Source organism: Tachysurus vachellii, chromosome 7 (genome assembly GCF_030014155.1).
Source record: "Tachysurus vachellii isolate PV-2020 chromosome 7, HZAU_Pvac_v1, whole genome shotgun sequence".
Lineage (NCBI taxonomy): Eukaryota > Metazoa > Chordata > Actinopteri > Siluriformes > Bagridae > Tachysurus > Tachysurus vachellii.
Window position 1 is genome coordinate 30,581,917 of NC_083466.1, and position 19,128 is coordinate 30,601,044.

Sequence of the window (19,128 nt, forward strand, 5' to 3'; positions counted from 1 at the left end):
TATCGCCTGGTTAGGTTTTTCTGTTAGTTGGCAAGTATGACACGACTTAATGTAACTAGAAACATCCCGCTTTAATTTTGGCCAAAAAAACCTTTTTAAGAGCAACTTATAGGTTTTTTTAACACCCAAATGACCAGATGTATCATGCGCAGTTTGTAACACAAGGTTCCGAAATTTCTGAGGAACAACAATTTGTACAATGGGGTCTCCGATTGCAAAATCTCCATGTGGTACCCATTTTCAAACCAATAGACCTTCATCTAGGTAATAACCAGAAGGAAGGTTAGCAATCGTGTCACACGGAACAACCCGATCAAACAGCTCATTTAAGGTTAAATCCACCTTTTGTTCCATCACCAAATCATTACGCGCTACTGACAAAATTGAAGGAATTTCCAAAGTACTCGTCTCCTTTGGACTGTCACATTTGTCAATTTTTGGTTTACTTACTTTGGTTTTTTGACATAGCCCGTGTTACTGCACAGGACGGCAAAACCGTGGTAATGAACGAAGAATGCCCTTCATTCTTCGATTCATGAATTATTGGAGACGGAGTCACCACCAAGTTTGACGAACAATCTTTCCAAACACGGTTTCCAGCCAAATCGTTCCCTAGTATAACCTGTATTCCCTCAACAGGCAAACAAGGACGAACACCAATTTCCACTTCACCCTGAATTAAATCAGACTGCAGAAAAAGTTGATGGAGAGGAACAGACATAACATCCATACCGATGCCACGTATCAGCACATTATCTCCTGTATACGAGCTGGATGAAAAGGGCAGTACTGACTTTAAAACGAAGGATTCATACGAACCAGTGTCTCGCAAGATTTTCGCAGGGTGCGCAAATTTTTTGCTCATGGGAATGAGACAAGACTGAAACGGCTAAAGCAACAGGTTTCACAGGCGGAAATTTTAAGTTGGTTTTGGACGTTTCTCTCATTTTTAACATCGGACACTCAGTTTTCCAATGACCAAATGTATGACAATAATTACACATTATTTTTATCTTGTCCTCCAACAAAATCATGCCGAAATTTACCAGACTGAGTGGATTTACGCCACGGTTCGTTCCGACTAGGACCTCCATACATCACATTTGCCGAAGTTTTATGAATTAAGGAAAATTCATCGGCTGAAACAGCTGCCTCATGCGCAGTGAGAGATTTTTGTTCACTTATGTAAGTCGCTACATGATCAGAAATACAATTTTTGAATTGTTCAAGTACAATCAAATCCTTTAAGTCATCTAGTGTTTCAATCTCAGAAGCCATACACCAGTGATTAAAGTACATTGAAATGTCATGTAGAAACTCAACATGTGTCTGTTTCTCACCTTTTCTCCAAAACCTAAATTTTTGCCTGTATGCCTCCGGAACTAATTAATAAGATTTCAAAACTGCGGTCTTTACAGTCTGATATTTTGCTGCATCCTCTGTCCTAAGAGAGGAGTATGTTTCTTGAGCCCTGCCCGTAAAAACACATTGTAACATCAAAGTACGTTGGTCATCAATTTCTTGCCTCAGCAACACCTTCAAATAATACAAAAAACCGTTCCACATCCTTTTCATCAAATTTCGGAATCAGTCTCAAATTACTCACAACATCAAAGTCACGCAAACCATGCTCACTTGAGGAACCAACTACCGATGTGCATATGAAATCTCAATCTAATAATTATATGACAACCCTAGCCTTAACCAATTCCTCATTAATCACTGAGCTAATACTAAAATCTAACTCCTCATCATGTACTCTTGATCCTGCACCTACTTTCTTGCTAAAAGACTGTACATCGGCGATTTCTGCCCCCATCTCCCACCTTATTAATATGTCACTGTACCTGTGTCACTTAAGACTGCTGCTGTTACTCCCATACTTAAAAAGACTAATCTGGACCTGGCAGACTTATCCAACTACTGCCCTATTTCCAATTTGCCATTTGTATCAAAGATTATGGAAAAGGCTGTGGCCTCTCAGCTGCAGTCATTCCTAGCTGGTAACAACCTCTTTGATATTTTTCAATCTGGCTTCCGCCAACAGCATAGCACGGAGACCACGCTAGTAAAGGTTGTTAATGATCTTTTACTCACTGGAGACTCAGGTAGTCTCTCTATACTTCTGTTATTAGACCTCAGCTCTGCCTTTGATACTGTCTGTCATAAGATATTACTTTCCCGCTTAGCGGAATTTGGCATATCAGGCTCTGCACTATCCTGGTTTTCTTCTTATCTCACGGGCAGGCAATATCATCTCCATACACAATTCCAAATCTCCTACTGTCTTACTTAAACAGGGTGTCCCACAGGGCTCTGTTATTGGCCCACTTCTATTCATTCTGTAAATTCAGCCGCTTGGTAACATCATTCGTCGACATGGTTTTAGCTATCATTGTTATGCTGATGATATTCAGTTATATACTGTTATATATACTGCCTGTTGACCAGATTCTGTTAATGTAAAATCCTCACACTCCTCTTGTGTTAGCGAGTTAAAACTATGGCTACACTCAAATTTTCTTAGCCTGAATCTGGGTAAAACCGACATTCTGATAACTGGTCCTCCATCTCTAATAAAATACAACTCTGTGGACTTTAGTCTTGATCTGGATGCTACTAAGATTTTCCCCTCAGCTACTGTTAGAAATTTAGGTATCATATTTGACCCCTCACTATCCCCGATTTGTGTTTTTATGAATCTACATGTACTTTTCTTTTCTTTACTTAGTGATAATCAATAAATAATAAAGAATATATCACCTTTCATATCTAATCTTTAACTTAATGACATTTTAAATGTTTAAACGTCCTACTGTGATGTTGCAGTTATTAGAGCAATACACTATAGACGTAATAAATCTACATCATATGTATGTGAACATATGTAACGTTTATAACGGAATAAATCTTCTCTAGAGTGATTATATCACGGAGGAGTCGCATATGTTTATGACCTCGTATTGAGTACATGACCTTTCCAACATGGCGGACGCGTAGCGGCGGTGCGGTCTCTCTCGCGAGATCTCGCGCGATTTGCAGATCTCGCGCGATGTGTAGCTCCAGAGCGTCAGTGTTGTTAAGGCCTTTAGTCTGTTTTGTGTCGGAGGTGATAAAAGCTACAGATACTAACACACTGTGAGGCTGTGAGATTTCAGCTGATACATAACAACTTTAAACTGCTTTAAACTACTTGATCGGATATTTATTTCAACATCAAAACACTTCTTTATCCTGTTTACACAGATATGGTGAGTTTTAATAAAGTTTCTTATGCCTGAAGTTAATAAAGGTCTGTAATGAGGTTCAGTGTCCTTATTATTATTATTATTATTATTTATTATTATTATTATTATTATTATTATTATTATTATTATTATTAACTGTGTATTTATCTTAACCGTTGGCCATAAATGTGTCAGTTAAAGTTGAGTTAAAGGGATCTTCCATAGTAGAAGAGATACTTGAAATATTATTGTGTGTGTGTGTGTGTGTGTGTGTGTGTGTGTGTGTGTTGCAGGATGAAGACAGCCCTCCCTCTCTTGTTCATGTGTGTTTACTGAGTGTGTGTCAAAGCCTTGACACCCTGTGCAGTGTGTGTGATGACGGATCACTGCGTCTCCGATCCTGTCCGATTTTTCCACCGGAACTGTCCGATTTGTTACTGAGCACCATGACAGATGAAGGTGATCAGAGGTGGAGGCTCTTTTCAAGGGGGACGTAGCTAACACATCCTCTAACTCATCCTATAATATAAGTAGCTAACACATCCTCACATGATCAGTGATTGGTCATAAGGACCAGTGGTGATCAGTGATTGGTCATAAGGACCAGTGGTGATCAGTGGTTGGTCATAAGGACCAGTGGTGATCAGTGATTGGTCATAAGGACCTGTGGTGATCAGTGATTGGTCATAAGGACCAGTGGTGATCAGTGATTGGTCATAAGGACCAGTGGTGATCAGTGATTGGTCATAAGGACCAGTGGTGATCAGTGATTGGTCATAAGGACCAGTGGTGATCAGAGACTTATGATCAGAGACTTATGATCAGAGACTGGTCATAAGAAACACAAATATGCTGTGATTGGGTGTTGGAAGCAATAGTGTGCCATGAGTGGGTGATGAGAACCATGGTGCTTATTCGTTGGTTGTTGGTAGCTAACGTGGTCTGTAATTGGTTATCAGAAAGAAATGAACTATTTAATTATTAACAGTATTCTGTGATTTATAGCAAGAACACAACGCACATGAAATGCATCAGTTGTAGTGAGGAGTGGTCCTTATGGACTGAGTTCTTTCCACTTGTATAACCCTTATTTCTTTCTTCTTCTCGTCTTCATGGCAGGTTTGCTGAACGAAAAGACTCTTGGTATTTTTCACAATGTCGAGTGTTTTCGCCTGAAGCGTGCCTGCATTCGTGGAACTCGTCTCACCGCAGCTTCCTTCTGTCGTTCTCTGTGTTCTCACTGCCTGCAGGAACTCGATATGTCCCATGTTCTTGGTGACATTACAGTCTCTGACATCCTTCAGGGCCTCTCCTTAAATCAGGTCTGCTGTCAGAGCCTGCAGAGGCTGAGCGTGAGTGCTGTGGATTGTCTCTTGGACGTTCCGGTAAGTTTCAGGAGGTTGCAGGGTCTCAGGAGTCTCTCTGTGGCATGGACCCCTCTGGACGACTCAACTTTGGAGGACATCTGCTCACTCCCGCTGCTGGAGAGCCTGGATATTTCTGGGACAAACATCACTGACCTCATGCCGCTCTTGAAGCTCCGCTCGAGGCTGCGTTCACTTACTCTTCACGCACTGCACCACCTCAGAATGGCTGCCGATGACTTTCTCGCTGTGATCTCTGAACTGGAGCTCCTCACACACCTCGATGTCTCCAACGATCAGATGCAGACAAGGGGAGAGATGATCAGGAAGCTCCTGCAGAAGTCACACATCCTCCCAGCCCTCTTGGATCTGGATGTGTCAGGGTGGAAAGGGATCAGTGATGAGACCTTGAAGACCTTCCTGGAGGGACACACAAGAATGAGGTTCATTGGTCTGCTGGCCACAGGGGCTGGAAGATCTGACCTCCTGTCTGGAGAAGGCAATCTGAAGGTGAGGTTTTCTAAAACCTGTAAATCATACAAGGCTTTAAAGGTTAATCTAATTCCTGAAATAGACTTCAAAGAAGCTTGTGAGAATAATATGGACTGGACATACTATAAAATATGACATGGGTCCAAACGATGAGCATTTGATTAACTTTAACAGAAAATGCCTGCCCCAGGTGGTGCAAACCGCTTGTAACCCTGAGTCTTGGTCATTTTACTTATTTATAACCAGAGGTGTGTAGTAACGACTTACATTTACTTCGTTACATCTACTTGAGTACGTTTTTTGGGTAACTTGTACTTTTTGAGTATAATTACAGATGCGTACTTTTACTCAAGTAGATTTTTAGTGGAAAAACTTTACTTTTACTTCGCTACAATCGGCAGCGTTCCTCCGTTACTCAAATGTTAATAATTATGAGATTTAATAAATAATAATTAGTTTATATGACAAGTCTCTCGAGACGTTGGAGAGGCTGCTTCATGAGAGTATGCTGCACATCTCCTGCTGAAGTTTAGCGCACCTTTAGTTGGAAGATGATGGCTGAAGCAGAGGAAGACGTTTGCTCTTTATCAAAGGCAGATCACCAGTGGCCTCATATTAATTCTATATTTTCACTCCAAGATGTAAAGAATAATAGCTTTATAATGCGATGCATTCTGTGTGCACCAAAACAAAAAGACATCACAGCTTACAAGAATTCCAGCTCCAACCTAAAAAAACACGTAGCGGTAAGATTGTAACACTATTAACACTAATAGTGTTAATTATAACACTATTAAGATTGTTACTTTTACTCTTACTTGAGTAAATATTTCCATAAGTACTTGTACTTTTACTTGAGTACAGATTTTGGATACTCTACCCACCTCTGTTTATAACACATTGTAAGAGCTCTGTTCATTAGGTGCTTGAATGAACTTCCTGGCTGTTTGAACAGCAGGAAATTTAACGACCCAAATCTTCACCTAACACTAGAATAAACTGCACTAATCCCCAGCAGCTTGGTGTCATTCCTAGTCTCTCAGCTGCTGAACCAGAAAGCGTATGATTCTGATCTCCACAGTCAGATTTTCAGACTAGGATTTCAACCTAATCTCAGATGGATTTAATACTCCCAGAAGGACTGGGGTTTCTGGGTGGGATTACAGTTTGTCTCCAAAACATCTCCCAGGCACCTACTGGTCTTCACCATCTGAATCTGATCCAGGACCTGAACCAAGACTTTGAGGCTCAAGATGTGGCCAGAAAAGGTGGCTGTTCAGTGGTGCAGACAGTGAAGAGGGTTGAGGAAACTGAGAACATTCACATCTGGTCTCCTTACCAAATGTGTTTGAGGACATACAGGCTTCGGCTCTGGATAAAGAAGCACATGAGTGATGTCATTTATAGAGCATCATTAGAGTGACGTGTTAGATTTTATTGACTTGCAGCCTGAGCACTAGTTCACTCTGATCCACTTATCTAACCAACATGAAACATACTTTGTGCATGTGTGTGTGTGTTTTCAGGTGGCAGGAGACTGGAACCTTCCACAGCTGTGTGAGGCTCTGAGGAGGTACAGGGGCAGGGAGAGCTTCATGCAGGAGGTGCTGCTCTGTCTCTACAAACTCCTCAGTGACGCAGACATCGGCTGCCGTCCGGACGTGTTGAAGGTACAGAGCACCGTGACTGTACAGTGTAAGCCTGAGCTTTGTGCTTTTGTCTGAATAACTGTTACCTTGGTAGCCTGTGTGTGTGTGTGTGTGTGTGTAGCTGGTGTATTTGGGAATGAAAGCCCACAGCAAGTGTGTGAGCGTTCAGGTGTCGGGGTCAGCGTGTGTGTTTAACCTCACCGTTCTGGAGCTGGCAGAGGGGATGTCGCAAAGGCTGCTGGGAAATGTGATGAGACACATAATCACCACCATGAGAACCTTTCCTGATCATAAACAGGTACACGCACAGACACACACACACACACTCACAGACAGGCACACACACAGACAGGCACACACACAGACAGGCACACACACAGACAGGCACACACACAGACAGACACACACAGACAGACACACACACACAGGCACACACACACAGGCACACACACACAGGCACACACACACAGGCACACACACACACACAGACACACACACACAGGCACACACACACACACAGGCACACACACACAGGCACACAGACACACACACAGGCACACAGGTGCACACACACAGACACACACACAGACACACACACACACAGGCACACACACAGGCACACAGGTGCACACACACACAGACACACACACACACACTTATGCCATCTGACATTTTACATTATGTATAACATATATATAAGAGGTATAACTCTGTGTGTTTAGATCCAGAAGAACTGCCTACTGAGTCTGTGCAGTAATTATATCCTGGATGTCATCCCCTTTAACAGGTAGCTCCCCCTTTCACACCATTCTACACTACTGTATATACGATGACAGAATTGTGTATGAATGTGTATGACTATGTTGTGGCAGGTGTGAAGCAGCTAAACAGGTGATGATGTGTTTCATTTCTAATGAAGACGAAACTCTACAGTCGCTCTGTGCGTCCGTCATTGTCGTACTGATGTCACAGGTAACACAATAAACTCTACACAAGGCCATAAACAGCTAAAACATTACTCAGTCAGACCACAATCTCCACTCTCAATGCCATCCTAACCAATCAGAACACACTTCCCGCCCACAATTTCACTTTAACCAATCAGAACATAGTTTCCACCTTATAAAGTGTTTTATTATCTGTGCTGCTCTCAGAGCGTTTGGTAAATATAATATAACAGTAAAGTGTGTGTGTGTGTGTGTGTGTGTGTGTGTGTGCACAGTTGAGTCAGGAAGAAATCGTCGAGCTGGGAACTGAAGAGATCATCATGAAGGTCAGAACTGAATCTTCACACCATCACTATAGTGTAAAAAACACATAGAATTGTGGGTAATTTGTCGGTATTGGTGTCTAACCTCAGCATCTTTCACCTGTACATCTCTCTGTGTGTGTGTGTGTGTGTGTGTGTGTGTGTGTGTGTGTGTGTGAGTGTGCAGCGTTTGTTACATTTGGTGCAACAAAGGGCATCAATGGGACTGTTGGACAATATACTTCAAGGCACTCTGACAGCTCTGTGGGGTCTCACAGATGATGCAAACACCGCCTGCACACTCTTCCTGCAGTGTGAGGGTCTGGAGTTGTACAAAGAACTCATGGAGGTACACACACACAAACACACTCACACATACACACAAACACACGAAATACAAAATACACACAATTTTAGAAGTGTCTGGTGTGTGTGTTTGTGTACAGACATATTACTCCAATCCCAGGGTACTGAAGATTGTTCTCGGCCTCCTGGTGAGTTTTAAAATGTGTATTATTTAAAACAAAAACTCTGATTGTGAGGTTTAAAAAACAACTTCAGTCAGACCTGAAATGATTGTGACTTTGTGCCGATGTTCAGACTAACGTGTCTGAGATGGAGGACCTTCACGCTCAGCTGATGGATGAGGAACTTCTGCAGCTTATTTTCGTTCTGATGGAAAAGAAAGAGGTGAAACTGGAGGACAAGTGAAATAAACTGAGAACAGAGTAGATTAGAAATTCCTGTGTGTGTGTGTGTGTGTGTGTGTGTGTGTGTGTGTGTGTGTTCTATAACATTAGGTGGAGGTGAGTTATTTAGCTGGTGGTTTCCTTGCCAACATCACATCCAGCAGTGTGTGGAGTCTGGACTCGACTCTGCAACATGAAATTCTTACTAAACTGGTAAGCTCTGTTATTGCTGTTTACATCAACTTCATTAATATTACAGCTAAAACCACACATTTTAAACCACAGCACCTGACCGTGTGTGTGTGTGTGTGTGTGTGTGTGTGTGTGTGTGTGTGTGTGTGTGTGTGTGTGTGTGTGTGTGTGTGTGTGTGTGTGTGTGAAGCACTCTGCTGTGATATCATGGACTCCTCCAGAGCGTTCTATTATCTCATACCGGTGTGTGAATTATTTGAACTGTTCACCTAAATGTTTCTGTGAGATAAATGATCTGTATTGAGGGTATTTTCTTCCCTGTCCAGGTCACTGCGTCCACTCTATCTTCTCATGGGAGTCTCTCAGCCATCTGCAGTGCAGCTCTGGGCTCTCTGGGGCATCAGACATATCTGCACACACAAAGGTGAGAGACAGAGAGAGAGACAGACAGGCAGGCAGAGGATCAGACAGAGATGTAGCCAGACAGACAGACAGGTAGACAGACAGAGTGCCAGAAAGAGAGGTAGACAGACTGACAGAAAGAAAGAGAGGTAGACAGAGTGACAGAAAGAGAGGTAGAAAGACAGACAGACAGAGGTAGACAGACATATAGACACAGAGGTAGACAGTCAGACAGACAGACAGACAGAGAGGTAGACAGTCAGACAGACAGACCGAGAGGTAGAGAGACAGACCGAGAGGTAGACAGTCAGACAGACAGACAGGCAGAGATGTAGACAGACAGACAGGCAGTGATACAGACAGAGATGCAGACAGACAGACAGACAGAGATGCAGACAGCCAGTTGAACAGACAAAGATGCAGACAGCTATTCAGACAGACAGAGATGCAGACAGCCAGTCAGACAGACAGTGATGTAGACAGACAGAGATGCAGAAAGCCAGTTGGACAGACAGAGATGTGGACAGACAGAGAGGCAGACATCCAATCGAACAGACAGAGCTGCAGACATCCAATCGAACAGACAGAGCTGCAGACAGCCAGTCGAACAGACAGAGCTGCAGACAGCCAGTCGAACAGACAGAGCTGCAGACAGCCAGTCGAACAGACGGAGCTGCAGACAGCCAGTCGAACAGACGGAGCTGCAGACAGCCAGTCGAACAGACGGAGCTGCAGACAGCCAGTCGAACAGACGGAGCTGCAGACAGCCAGTCGAACAGACGGAGCTGCAGACAGCCAGTCGAACAGACGGAGCTGCAGACAGCCAGTCGAACAGACGGAGTTGTAGCCAGTCGAACAGACGGTGATGTAGCCAGTCGAACAGACGGAGATGTAGCCAGTCGAACAGACGGAGATGTAGCCAGTCGAACAGACGGAGATGTAGCCAGTCGAACAGACGGAGATGTAGCCAGTCGAACAGACGGAGATGTAGCCAGTCGAACAGACGGAGATGTAGCCAGTCGAACAGACGGAGATGTAGCCAGTCGAACAGACGGAGATGTAGCCAGTCGAACAGACGGAGCTGCAGACAGCCAGTCGAACAGACGGAGCTGCAGACAGCCAGTCGAACAGACGGAGCTGCAGACAGCCAGTCGAACAGACGGAGCTGCAGACAGCCAGTCGAACAGACGGAGATGTAGCCAGTCGAACAGACGGAGATGTAGCCAGTCGAACAGACGGAGATGTAGCCAGTCGAACAGACGGAGATGTAGCCAGTCGAACAGACGGAGATGTAGCCAGTCGAACAGACGGAGATGTAGCCAGTCGAACAGACGGAGATGTAGCCAGTCGAACAGACGGAGATGTAGCCAGTCGAACAGACGGAGCTGCAGACAGCCAGTCGAACAGACGGAGCTGCAGACAGCCAGTCGAACAGACGGAGCTGCAGACAGCCAGTCGAACAGACGGAGCTGCAGACAGCCAGTCGAACAGACGGAGCTGCAGACAGCCAGTCGAACAGACGGAGCTGCAGACAGCCAGTCGAACAGACGGAGCTGCAGACAGCCAGTCGAACAGACGGAGCTGCAGACAGCCAGTCGAACAGACGGAGATGTAGCCAGTCGAACAGACGGAGATGTAGCCAGTCGAACAGACGGAGATGTAGCCAGTCGGACAGACGGAGCTGCAGACAGCCAGTCGGACAGACGGAGCTGCAGACAGCCAGTCGGACAGACGGAGCTGCAGACAGCCAGTCGGACAGACGGAGCTGCAGACAGCCAGTCGGACAGACGGAGCTGCAGACAGCCAGTCGAACAGACGGAGATGTAGCCAGTCGAACAGACGGAGCTGCAGACAGCCAGTCGAACAGACGGAGCTGCAGACAGCCAGTCGAACAGACGGAGCTGCAGACAGCCAGTCGAACAGACGGAGCTGCAGACAGCCAGTCGAACAGACGGAGCTGCAGACAGCCAGTCGAACAGACGGAGCTGCAGACAGCCAGTCGAACAGACGGAGCTGCAGACAGCCAGTCGAACAGACGGAGCTGCAGACAGCCAGTCGAACAGACGGAGCTGCAGACAGCCAGTCGAACAGACGGAGCTGCAGACAGCCAGTCGAACAGACGGAGCTGCAGACAGCCAGTCGGACAGACGGAGATGTAGCCAGTCGGACAGACGGAGATGTAGCCAGTCGAACAGACGGAGCTGCAGACAGCCAGTCGAACAGACGGAGCTGCAGACAGCCAGTCGAACAGACGGAGCTGCAGACAGCCAGTCGAACAGACGGAGCTGCAGACAGCCAGTCGAACAGACGGAGCTGCAGACAGCCAGTCGAACAGACGGAGCTGCAGACAGCCAGTCGAACAGACGGAGCTGCAGACAGCCAGTCGAACAGACGGAGCTGCAGACAGCCAGTCGAACAGACGGAGATGTAGCCAGTCGAACAGACGGAGATGTAGCCAGTCGAACAGACGGAGATGTAGCCAGTCGGACAGACGGAGATGTAGCCAGTCGGACAGACGGAGCTGCAGACAGCCAGTCGGACAGACGGAGCTGCAGACAGCCAGTCGGACAGACGGAGATGTAGCCAGTCGAACAGACGGAGATGTAGCCAGTCGAACAGACGGAGATGTAGCCAGTCGAACAGACGGAGATGTAGCCAGTCGAACAGACGGAGATGTAGCCAGTCGAACAGACGGAGATGTAGCCAGTCGAACAGACGGAGATGTAGCCAGTCGAACAGACGGAGCTGCAGACAGCCAGTCGAACAGACGGAGCTGCAGACAGCCAGTCGAACAGACGGAGCTGCAGACAGCCAGTCGAACAGACGGAGCTGCAGACAGCCAGTCGAACAGACGGAGCTGCAGACAGCCAGTCGAACAGACGGAGCTGCAGACAGCCAGTCGAACAGACGGAGCTGCAGACAGCCAGTCGAACAGACGGAGCTGCAGACAGCCAGTCGAACAGACGGAGCTGCAGACAGCCAGTCGAACAGACGGAGCTGCAGACAGCCAGTCGAACAGACGGAGCTGCAGACAGCCAGTCGAACAGACGGAGCTGCAGACAGCCGAACAGACGGAGATGTAGCCAGTCGAACAGACGGAGATGTAGCCAGTCGGACAGACGGAGCTGCAGACAGCCAGTCGGACAGACGGAGCTGCAGACAGCCAGTCGGACAGACGGAGCTGCAGACAGCCAGTCGAACAGACGGAGATGTAGCCAGTCGAACAGACGGAGCTGCAGACAGCCAGTCGAACAGACGGAGCTGCAGACAGCCAGTCGAACAGACGGAGCTGCAGACAGCCAGTCGAACAGACGGAGCTGCAGACAGCCAGTCGAACAGACGGAGCTGCAGACAGCCAGTCGAACAGACGGAGCTGCAGACAGCCAGTCGAACAGACGGAGCTGCAGACAGCCAGTCGGACAGACGGAGATGTAGCCAGTCGGACAGACGGAGATGTAGCCAGTCGGACAGACGGAGCTGCAGACAGCCAGTCGGACAGACGGAGCTGCAGACAGCCAGTCGGACAGACGGAGCTGCAGACAGCCAGTCGGACAGACGGAGCTGCAGACAGCCAGTCGGACAGACGGAGCTGCAGACAGCCAGTCGGACAGACGGAGCTGCAGACAGCCAGTCGGACAGACGGAGCTGCAGACAGCCAGTCGGACAGACGGAGCTGCAGACAGCCAGTCGGACAGACGGAGCTGCAGACAGCCAGTCGGACAGACGGAGCTGCAGACAGCCAGTCGGACAGACGGAGCTGCAGACAGCCAGTCGGACAGACGGAGCTGCAGACAGCCAGTCGGACAGACGGAGCTGCAGACAGCCAGTCGGACAGACAGAGCTGCAGACAGCCAGTCGGACAGACAGAGCTGCAGACAGCCAGTCGGACAGACAGAGCTGCAGACAGCCAGTCGGACAGACAGAGCTGCAGACAGCCAGTCGGACAGACAGAGCTGCAGACAGCCAGTCGGACAGACAGAGCTGCAGACAGCCAGTCGGACAGACAGAGCTGCAGACAGCCAGTCGGACAGACAGAGCTGCAGACAGCCAGTCGGACAGACAGAGCTGCAGACAGCCAGTCGGACAGACAGAGATGTAGCCAGTCGGACAGACAGAGCTGCAGACAGCCAGGCGGACAGACAGAGATGTAGCCAGTCGGACAGACAGAGACTGGAGGATTATAAACTCTGTTGTTTTTACAGTGACATGTAACACATCTTTAACCTACTGAAATACCTCCAATATCACTTCATCTCATTATGGACATCAAGGTAAAAATGGTGAGGTTTGATTTTAGTGTGAAGTAAAGTATCTAGCTAAAGCAGTGTGTTACTTTACACTTTAATCTTTATTATTATTTAATCAAGACTCTGAATCAATCAACACGAATCAACCATGACTGAATCATGAATCGATCTGTGTGAATTGTACATGAATAAAATATTGATTCATATGAATGAATCGTGAATCGTAATTCATAAATCATGAATCGGTCTTATTACACATTCTACAGTAACATTACTTCTCCATGTTTTTTCCATCCAGAAAACTAATGCTTTTTTCATATACAAGGATGTTCAAAAGCCACTTTCCTTCAAAGAGTTTGGAATAATTTTTGAAGTAATTGTGTTTTTTTAAGGGTTGATTAATACGATCACCCTGTTTGTAGTAAGCATCAGTTTGACTGAATTATCATAACATAAAACTTTCAAACCATAACAAGGTCCTAATAAAGTCAGGAGGTGAAGACAATGTGTGAATTTGACACTAAAATCTCACCTGTGATTAATATAAACAGTAAGTAAATGAATGTGGGGTGTGTCCTAAATTAGCATATTCATATATGCAAAGATTGTGTTTTTAATAAGGCCTGTGTGTGTGTGCGTGTGTGCGTGTGCGTGCGTGCGTGCGTGCGTGCGTGCGTGCGTGCGTGCGTGTGTGTGTGTGCGTGTGCGTGTGCGCGTGCGCGTGTGTGTGCGCGTGTGTGTGTAGTGTCTCACTACAGGAGGATGCTGGAGGAGGAGGGCGGCTTGGACGTACTACGCACACTGACCTCTGACCCCAATACACACAGCGATGTACACTCATTTGCCACAGACATACTCCACCTGGTGGAGGGACAAAGTTCGACACACACCTCAACTTGAATTTGTATTTACACTCAGTGCAGCTCCCTGCTTCATCATGGTGCAGATCTTTATTCAGTCAGCTGATATAATGACATTGTATGTTATTGACTGAAACACACATTAAACTCGTATGTATTGTTTTTACATACATGTTCAGTTAATTACACTGTCTGCTTTATTTCTGTAAGAGACCGTTAAAAAGACAGATTTTAACTTTTATTTATTATTAAAAAAAATATACAATTATTTATAATATTCAAAAAATGAAGAAACTGAAAAAAAGGTTTATGGGGAAGAATTATTGATAATTTAAAAACATTAGCACACTGATACGGAATCCCGGATGACTCATTGGTTGTATAAAAACTAAATATTCCTCTGATTGGTCCTGTATAAACAACATATTCAACATATTCCTCTGATTGGTCCTGTATAAACAACATATTCAACATATTCCTCTGATTGGTCCTGTATAAACAACATATTCAACATATTCCTCTGATTGGTCCTGTATAAACAACATATTCCTCTGATTGGTCCTGTATAAACAACATATTCAACATATTCCTCTGATTGGTCCTGTATAAACAACATATTCCTCTGATTGGTCCTGTATAAACAACATATTCCTCTGATTGGTCCTGTATAAACAACATATTCCTCTGATTGGTCCTGTATAAACCACATATTCCTCTAATTGGTCCTGTATAAACAACATATTCCTCTGATTGGTCCTGTATAAACAACATATTCCTCTGATTGGTCCTGTATAAACAACATATTCCTCTGATTGGTCCTGTATAAACAACATATTCCTCTGATTGGTCCTGTATAAACAACATATTCCTCTGATTGGTCCTGTATAAACAACATATTCAACATATTCCTCTGATTGGTCCTGTATAAACAACATATTCCTCTGATTGGTCCTGTATAAACAACATATTCCTCTGATTGGTCCTGTATAAACAACATATTCCTCTGATTGGTCCTGTATAAACAACATATTCAACATATTCCTCTGATTGGTCCTGTATAAACAACATATTCCTCTGATTGGTCCTGTATAAACAACATATTCCTCTGATTGGTCCTGTATAAACCACATATTCCTCTAATTGGTCCTGTATAAACAACATATTCCTCTGATTGGTCCTGTATAAACAACATATTCCTCTGATTGGTCCTGTATAAACAACATATTCCTCTGATTGGTCCTGTATAAACAACATATTCCTCTGATTGGTCCTGTATAAACAACATATTCCTCTGATTGGTCCTGTATAAACAACATATTCCTCTGATTGGTCCTGTATAAACAACATATTCCTCTGATTGGTCCTGTATAAACAACATATTCCTCTGATTGGTCCTGTATAAACAACATATTCCTCTGATTGGTCCTGTATAAACAACATATTCCTCTGATTGGTCCTGTATAAACCACATATTCCTCTAATTGGTCCTGTATAAACAACATATTCCTCTGATTGGTCCTGTATAAACAACATATTCCTCTGATTGGTCCAATATATAAACAAATTATTCCTCTGATCTTTACATTTATATTTTGTAAAGTCTAACACATAAAGTCTTACATGTTTTAATTGTATGTGTTTAAAATCGAAATGAATCTGAATTCGATCAAAATAATTTGTTACGTTCTCACTTTAATAATTTACTTCCGGGAATATCGGGTCTCCTTGGAAACGCGTTGCCAGGGTAACGCACGCGCTTCGAAGCCGAGGTCAGGTTTGTCCAACTATCGGAAATAATTTATCTCCAAATTCTTCTGTTGTTTTAGAGAAAACTTTTCTTCTGACTCGCTGTTACACTAAAGCAGGTGTCAGTCACACTGACCTGAACAGTAAGTGTTATTATCACTGTGTAGAGCATTATAACACCTGTATTTGTAATGATACCGCTTTGTGACGCTCATATCTGTGTTTATAAAGCATCACACTCACTTAGCTTCTTATTCTATACTATTATTATTATTATTATTGTTGTTGTTGTTGTTGTTGTTGTTGTAATTATTATTATATTATATTAGTAACTCTCTACTGATTCTCTGTACAATGACTATAAAGTTCAGTCTAATCTGATGCTGATGCTTGTTATTGTTGTCATTGTTGTTGTTGTTGTTCTTCTTCTTCTTTCTCTTCCTCTTCTTCACCTTTTTCTTTGCCTTCTTCTTCTTCTTCTTCTTCTTCTTCTTCTTCTTCTTCTTCTTTTTCTTCTTCTTCTTCTTCTCCTTCTTCTTTTTCTTCTTCTTCTTCTTCTCCTTCATCTTCTTCCCCCAGTTATGGAGGCTGATCAGGACACGGCAAAGGATCGCCTGAGGCTCCAGTTCCAGATGCTGCAGGAACAGCAGGTGCAGCGTCTTCACAAGCGGCTGGAGAAAAAGAAACAGATCTCTTTTGAGACAGAAAAGGACGAGATGAGCTCGAACGGGCAGAACAGTCTGGGCCTGTCTGAGGATGAGCAAGACTCAGAATCCAGGTCCAGACAGCCGAAGAAGGATAACGATCAGCTCCAGGAGCAGGTCAGGGAGCTGCGTGATGAGAGTGGACGACTCCATAAACTCCTGAGTGAAAAGGAGTTTGAAATCAAGTACCTGAAGAAGAAGAGGGAGGAGGACAGGCTGGCTGTAGTGGGTGAGGATCTGAGAAAAACACACACTTTACATCACAAGGCTGGTCTTGTCCTTGTCCTTTACACACACATGGTTATGTCTCTCCCTTGTGGCTGGACGTGGTAGATGCATCTACTTGTAAAGGTCTCACACGTTCATTTGTAGTCAGGGCTGCTTGGGGCTGCGAGGCTTTCTTGTGTAGTTTTTAGAGAATTGCTGCAGGTGGAACAGGCATGTTGGGAATAGATCATTTATTTATGGGACAGCTGATCACCAAGATCTCCATCGACAAGCAAACAATTAGAAAATAAATCTATTAGAATAAAACACTGGCCATGGCACACAAAGGGAAAGTGAAGGTGCAGATGGTGTCTGTTATTTCTTTTGTAATAATTCACTGATATTTGTAAATGATTCCTCATTTGATTCACTGATATTTGTATATAACTCCTCAAATGAGTCACCGATATTTGCAAACAAATCCTCCTGTGATTTACTGATATTTGTAAACAACTCTTCAGGTAATTCACTGATATTTGTGAATAAATCCTCATGTGATTCGCTGATATTTGTAAAAGACTCCACAGATGATTCACTGATATTCACTTACATTATGTATGCATTATGTACCTCGTACCTGCACTTTCCGTAGCGACTGAAAGTACAAAGACGTCCCTTTGAGGGTCCGATCTCCAGGGATGTGTTTGTATCTGGATGTGTAACCTTTAGTTTCTTTAGTCTGAGAATGTACAGGGAAACACTGACGTTAGTGTTAACTTTAATCTTCAAGAACGGTGGCCTTTGTCCTGTTTAGTGTGATTGATGTGATTCTCCTGTCTGAAGGCACAGCAGGACTGGCAGGAGATGCAGCAGCAACCAAGATCGTGGAGCTTTCAAAGAAGAATCGTGAACTCTCAGCGGAAATGGAGAGAGAGAAAGTCAAGAGCAAACAGCTAACCAACAGAGTGAGAGAGCTCGAGAGAGAGGTAAACACCCCCCTGAGGAGAGGAGAGATGGGGAATATATCAGTTTGTACACATACTGTGGTAAAGTCATTTCATATATATTCATATTTCAACTGTGTGTGTGTGTGTGTGTGTGTGTAGCTGCAAGAGAAAGCAGTATTCAGTAACGAAGTGAAAGGAAACCACAAAGTGGATCTGAAGAGCTCACAGCAAGAGGTAGGTAAACAAGTCTTCATCCAGTCTGTTCAGTTTGTTATGATGAGCAGTTCACTTAGATTTGTAAATGATTCTTTAAGTGGTTCTTATACATTAGTAAATGATTCCTCTGACAATTCCCTTACATTTGTATATGACTCCTTGAGCAAATCACCAGTAAATAAGTTTTTTGTTGCAGTTGCATTTGTGAGTACCCACTTACAGAGTAGTGTGTGTGTATGTGTGTGTGTGTGCGTGTGTGTGTGCGTGCGTGTATGTGTGTCTGTGTGTGTGTGTGCGTGTGTTGTGTGTGTGTGTTGTGTGTGTGTGTCTGTGCATGCATGTGCATGTGTGTGTGTGTGTTGTGTGTATGTGCATGTGTGTGTGTGTGCGTGTGTTGTGTGTGTGTGTGTGTGTGTGTGTGTGTGTCTGTGTGTGTGCGTGTGTGTGCATGTGTTGTGTGTGCGTGTGTGTGTGTGTGCGCGCGTGTATGTGTGTCTGTGTGTGTGTGCGTGTGTGTGCGTGTGTTGTGTGTGTGTGTGTGTTGTGTGTGTGTGTCTGTGTGTGTGCGTGCATGTGTGTGTTGTGTGTGTGTTGTGTGTATGTGCATGTGTGTGTGTTGTGTGTATGTGCATGTGTGTGTGTTGCGTGTGTGTGTGTGTCTGTGTGTGTGTGCGTGCATATGTGTGTGTTGTGTGTGTGTGTGTGTGTTTATGTGTATGTGCATGTGTGTGTGTGTGTGTTTATGTGTATGTGCATGTGTGTGAGTGTGTGTATGTGTGTGTGTTTATGTGTATGTGTGTGTGTGTTTGTGTATGTGCATGTGTCTGTGTGTGTGTTGTGTGTGTGTGTGTTTGTGTATGTGCATGTGTCTGTGTGTGTGTTGTGTGTGTGTGTCTGTGTGTGTGTTGTGTGTGTGTGTGTTTATGTGTATGTGTGT

The 19,128-nt window shown here is 44.7% G+C and overlaps 2 protein-coding genes across 9 annotated transcripts in view; both read left to right on the forward strand.

Moving 5' to 3' along the window:
• LOC132849175 (protein zyg-11 homolog) overlaps positions 1–14,554 on the forward strand; it is a 93,588-nt gene extending 79,034 nt beyond the window's left edge. For 2 of the 8 annotated variants that reach the window (XM_060875429.1, XM_060875428.1), the window contains exons 2-15: positions 3,521–3,686; positions 4,347–5,101; positions 6,610–6,753; positions 6,854–7,030; positions 7,455–7,519; positions 7,605–7,704; positions 7,955–8,005; positions 8,169–8,330; positions 8,428–8,475; positions 8,582–8,671; positions 8,782–8,883; positions 9,053–9,105; positions 9,189–9,286; positions 14,257–14,554. In XM_060875429.1, coding sequence (XP_060731412.1) covers positions 3,674–3,686; positions 4,347–5,101; positions 6,610–6,753; positions 6,854–7,030; positions 7,455–7,519; positions 7,605–7,704; positions 7,955–8,005; positions 8,169–8,330; positions 8,428–8,475; positions 8,582–8,671; positions 8,782–8,883; positions 9,053–9,105; positions 9,189–9,286; positions 14,257–14,411 — 2,013 coding nt within the window. In that variant the 5' untranslated portion in view covers positions 3,521–3,673 and the 3' untranslated portion in view covers positions 14,412–14,554. Of the gene's footprint in view, positions 1–2,960; positions 3,252–3,520; positions 3,687–4,346; positions 5,102–6,609; positions 6,754–6,853; positions 7,031–7,454; positions 7,520–7,604; positions 7,705–7,954; positions 8,006–8,168; positions 8,331–8,427; positions 8,476–8,581; positions 8,672–8,781; positions 8,884–9,052; positions 9,106–9,188; positions 9,287–13,466; positions 13,545–14,256 lie in introns of those variants that run through there. The other 6 variants (XM_060875425.1, XM_060875424.1, XR_009648823.1 and 3 more) reach the window with 6 other exon arrangements.
• Positions 14,555–16,101: 1,547 nt separating this feature from the next.
• The window catches only part of ccdc13 (coiled-coil domain containing 13), an 11,744-nt gene continuing 8,717 nt past the window's right edge, over positions 16,102–19,128 (forward strand). Inside the window, exons 1-4 of the mRNA XM_060875430.1 lie at positions 16,102–16,260; positions 16,697–17,050; positions 17,872–18,014; positions 18,135–18,209. Coding sequence (XP_060731413.1) covers positions 16,699–17,050; positions 17,872–18,014; positions 18,135–18,209 — 570 coding nt within the window. The 5' untranslated portion in view covers positions 16,102–16,260; positions 16,697–16,698. The remainder of the gene's footprint in view (positions 16,261–16,696; positions 17,051–17,871; positions 18,015–18,134; positions 18,210–19,128) is intronic.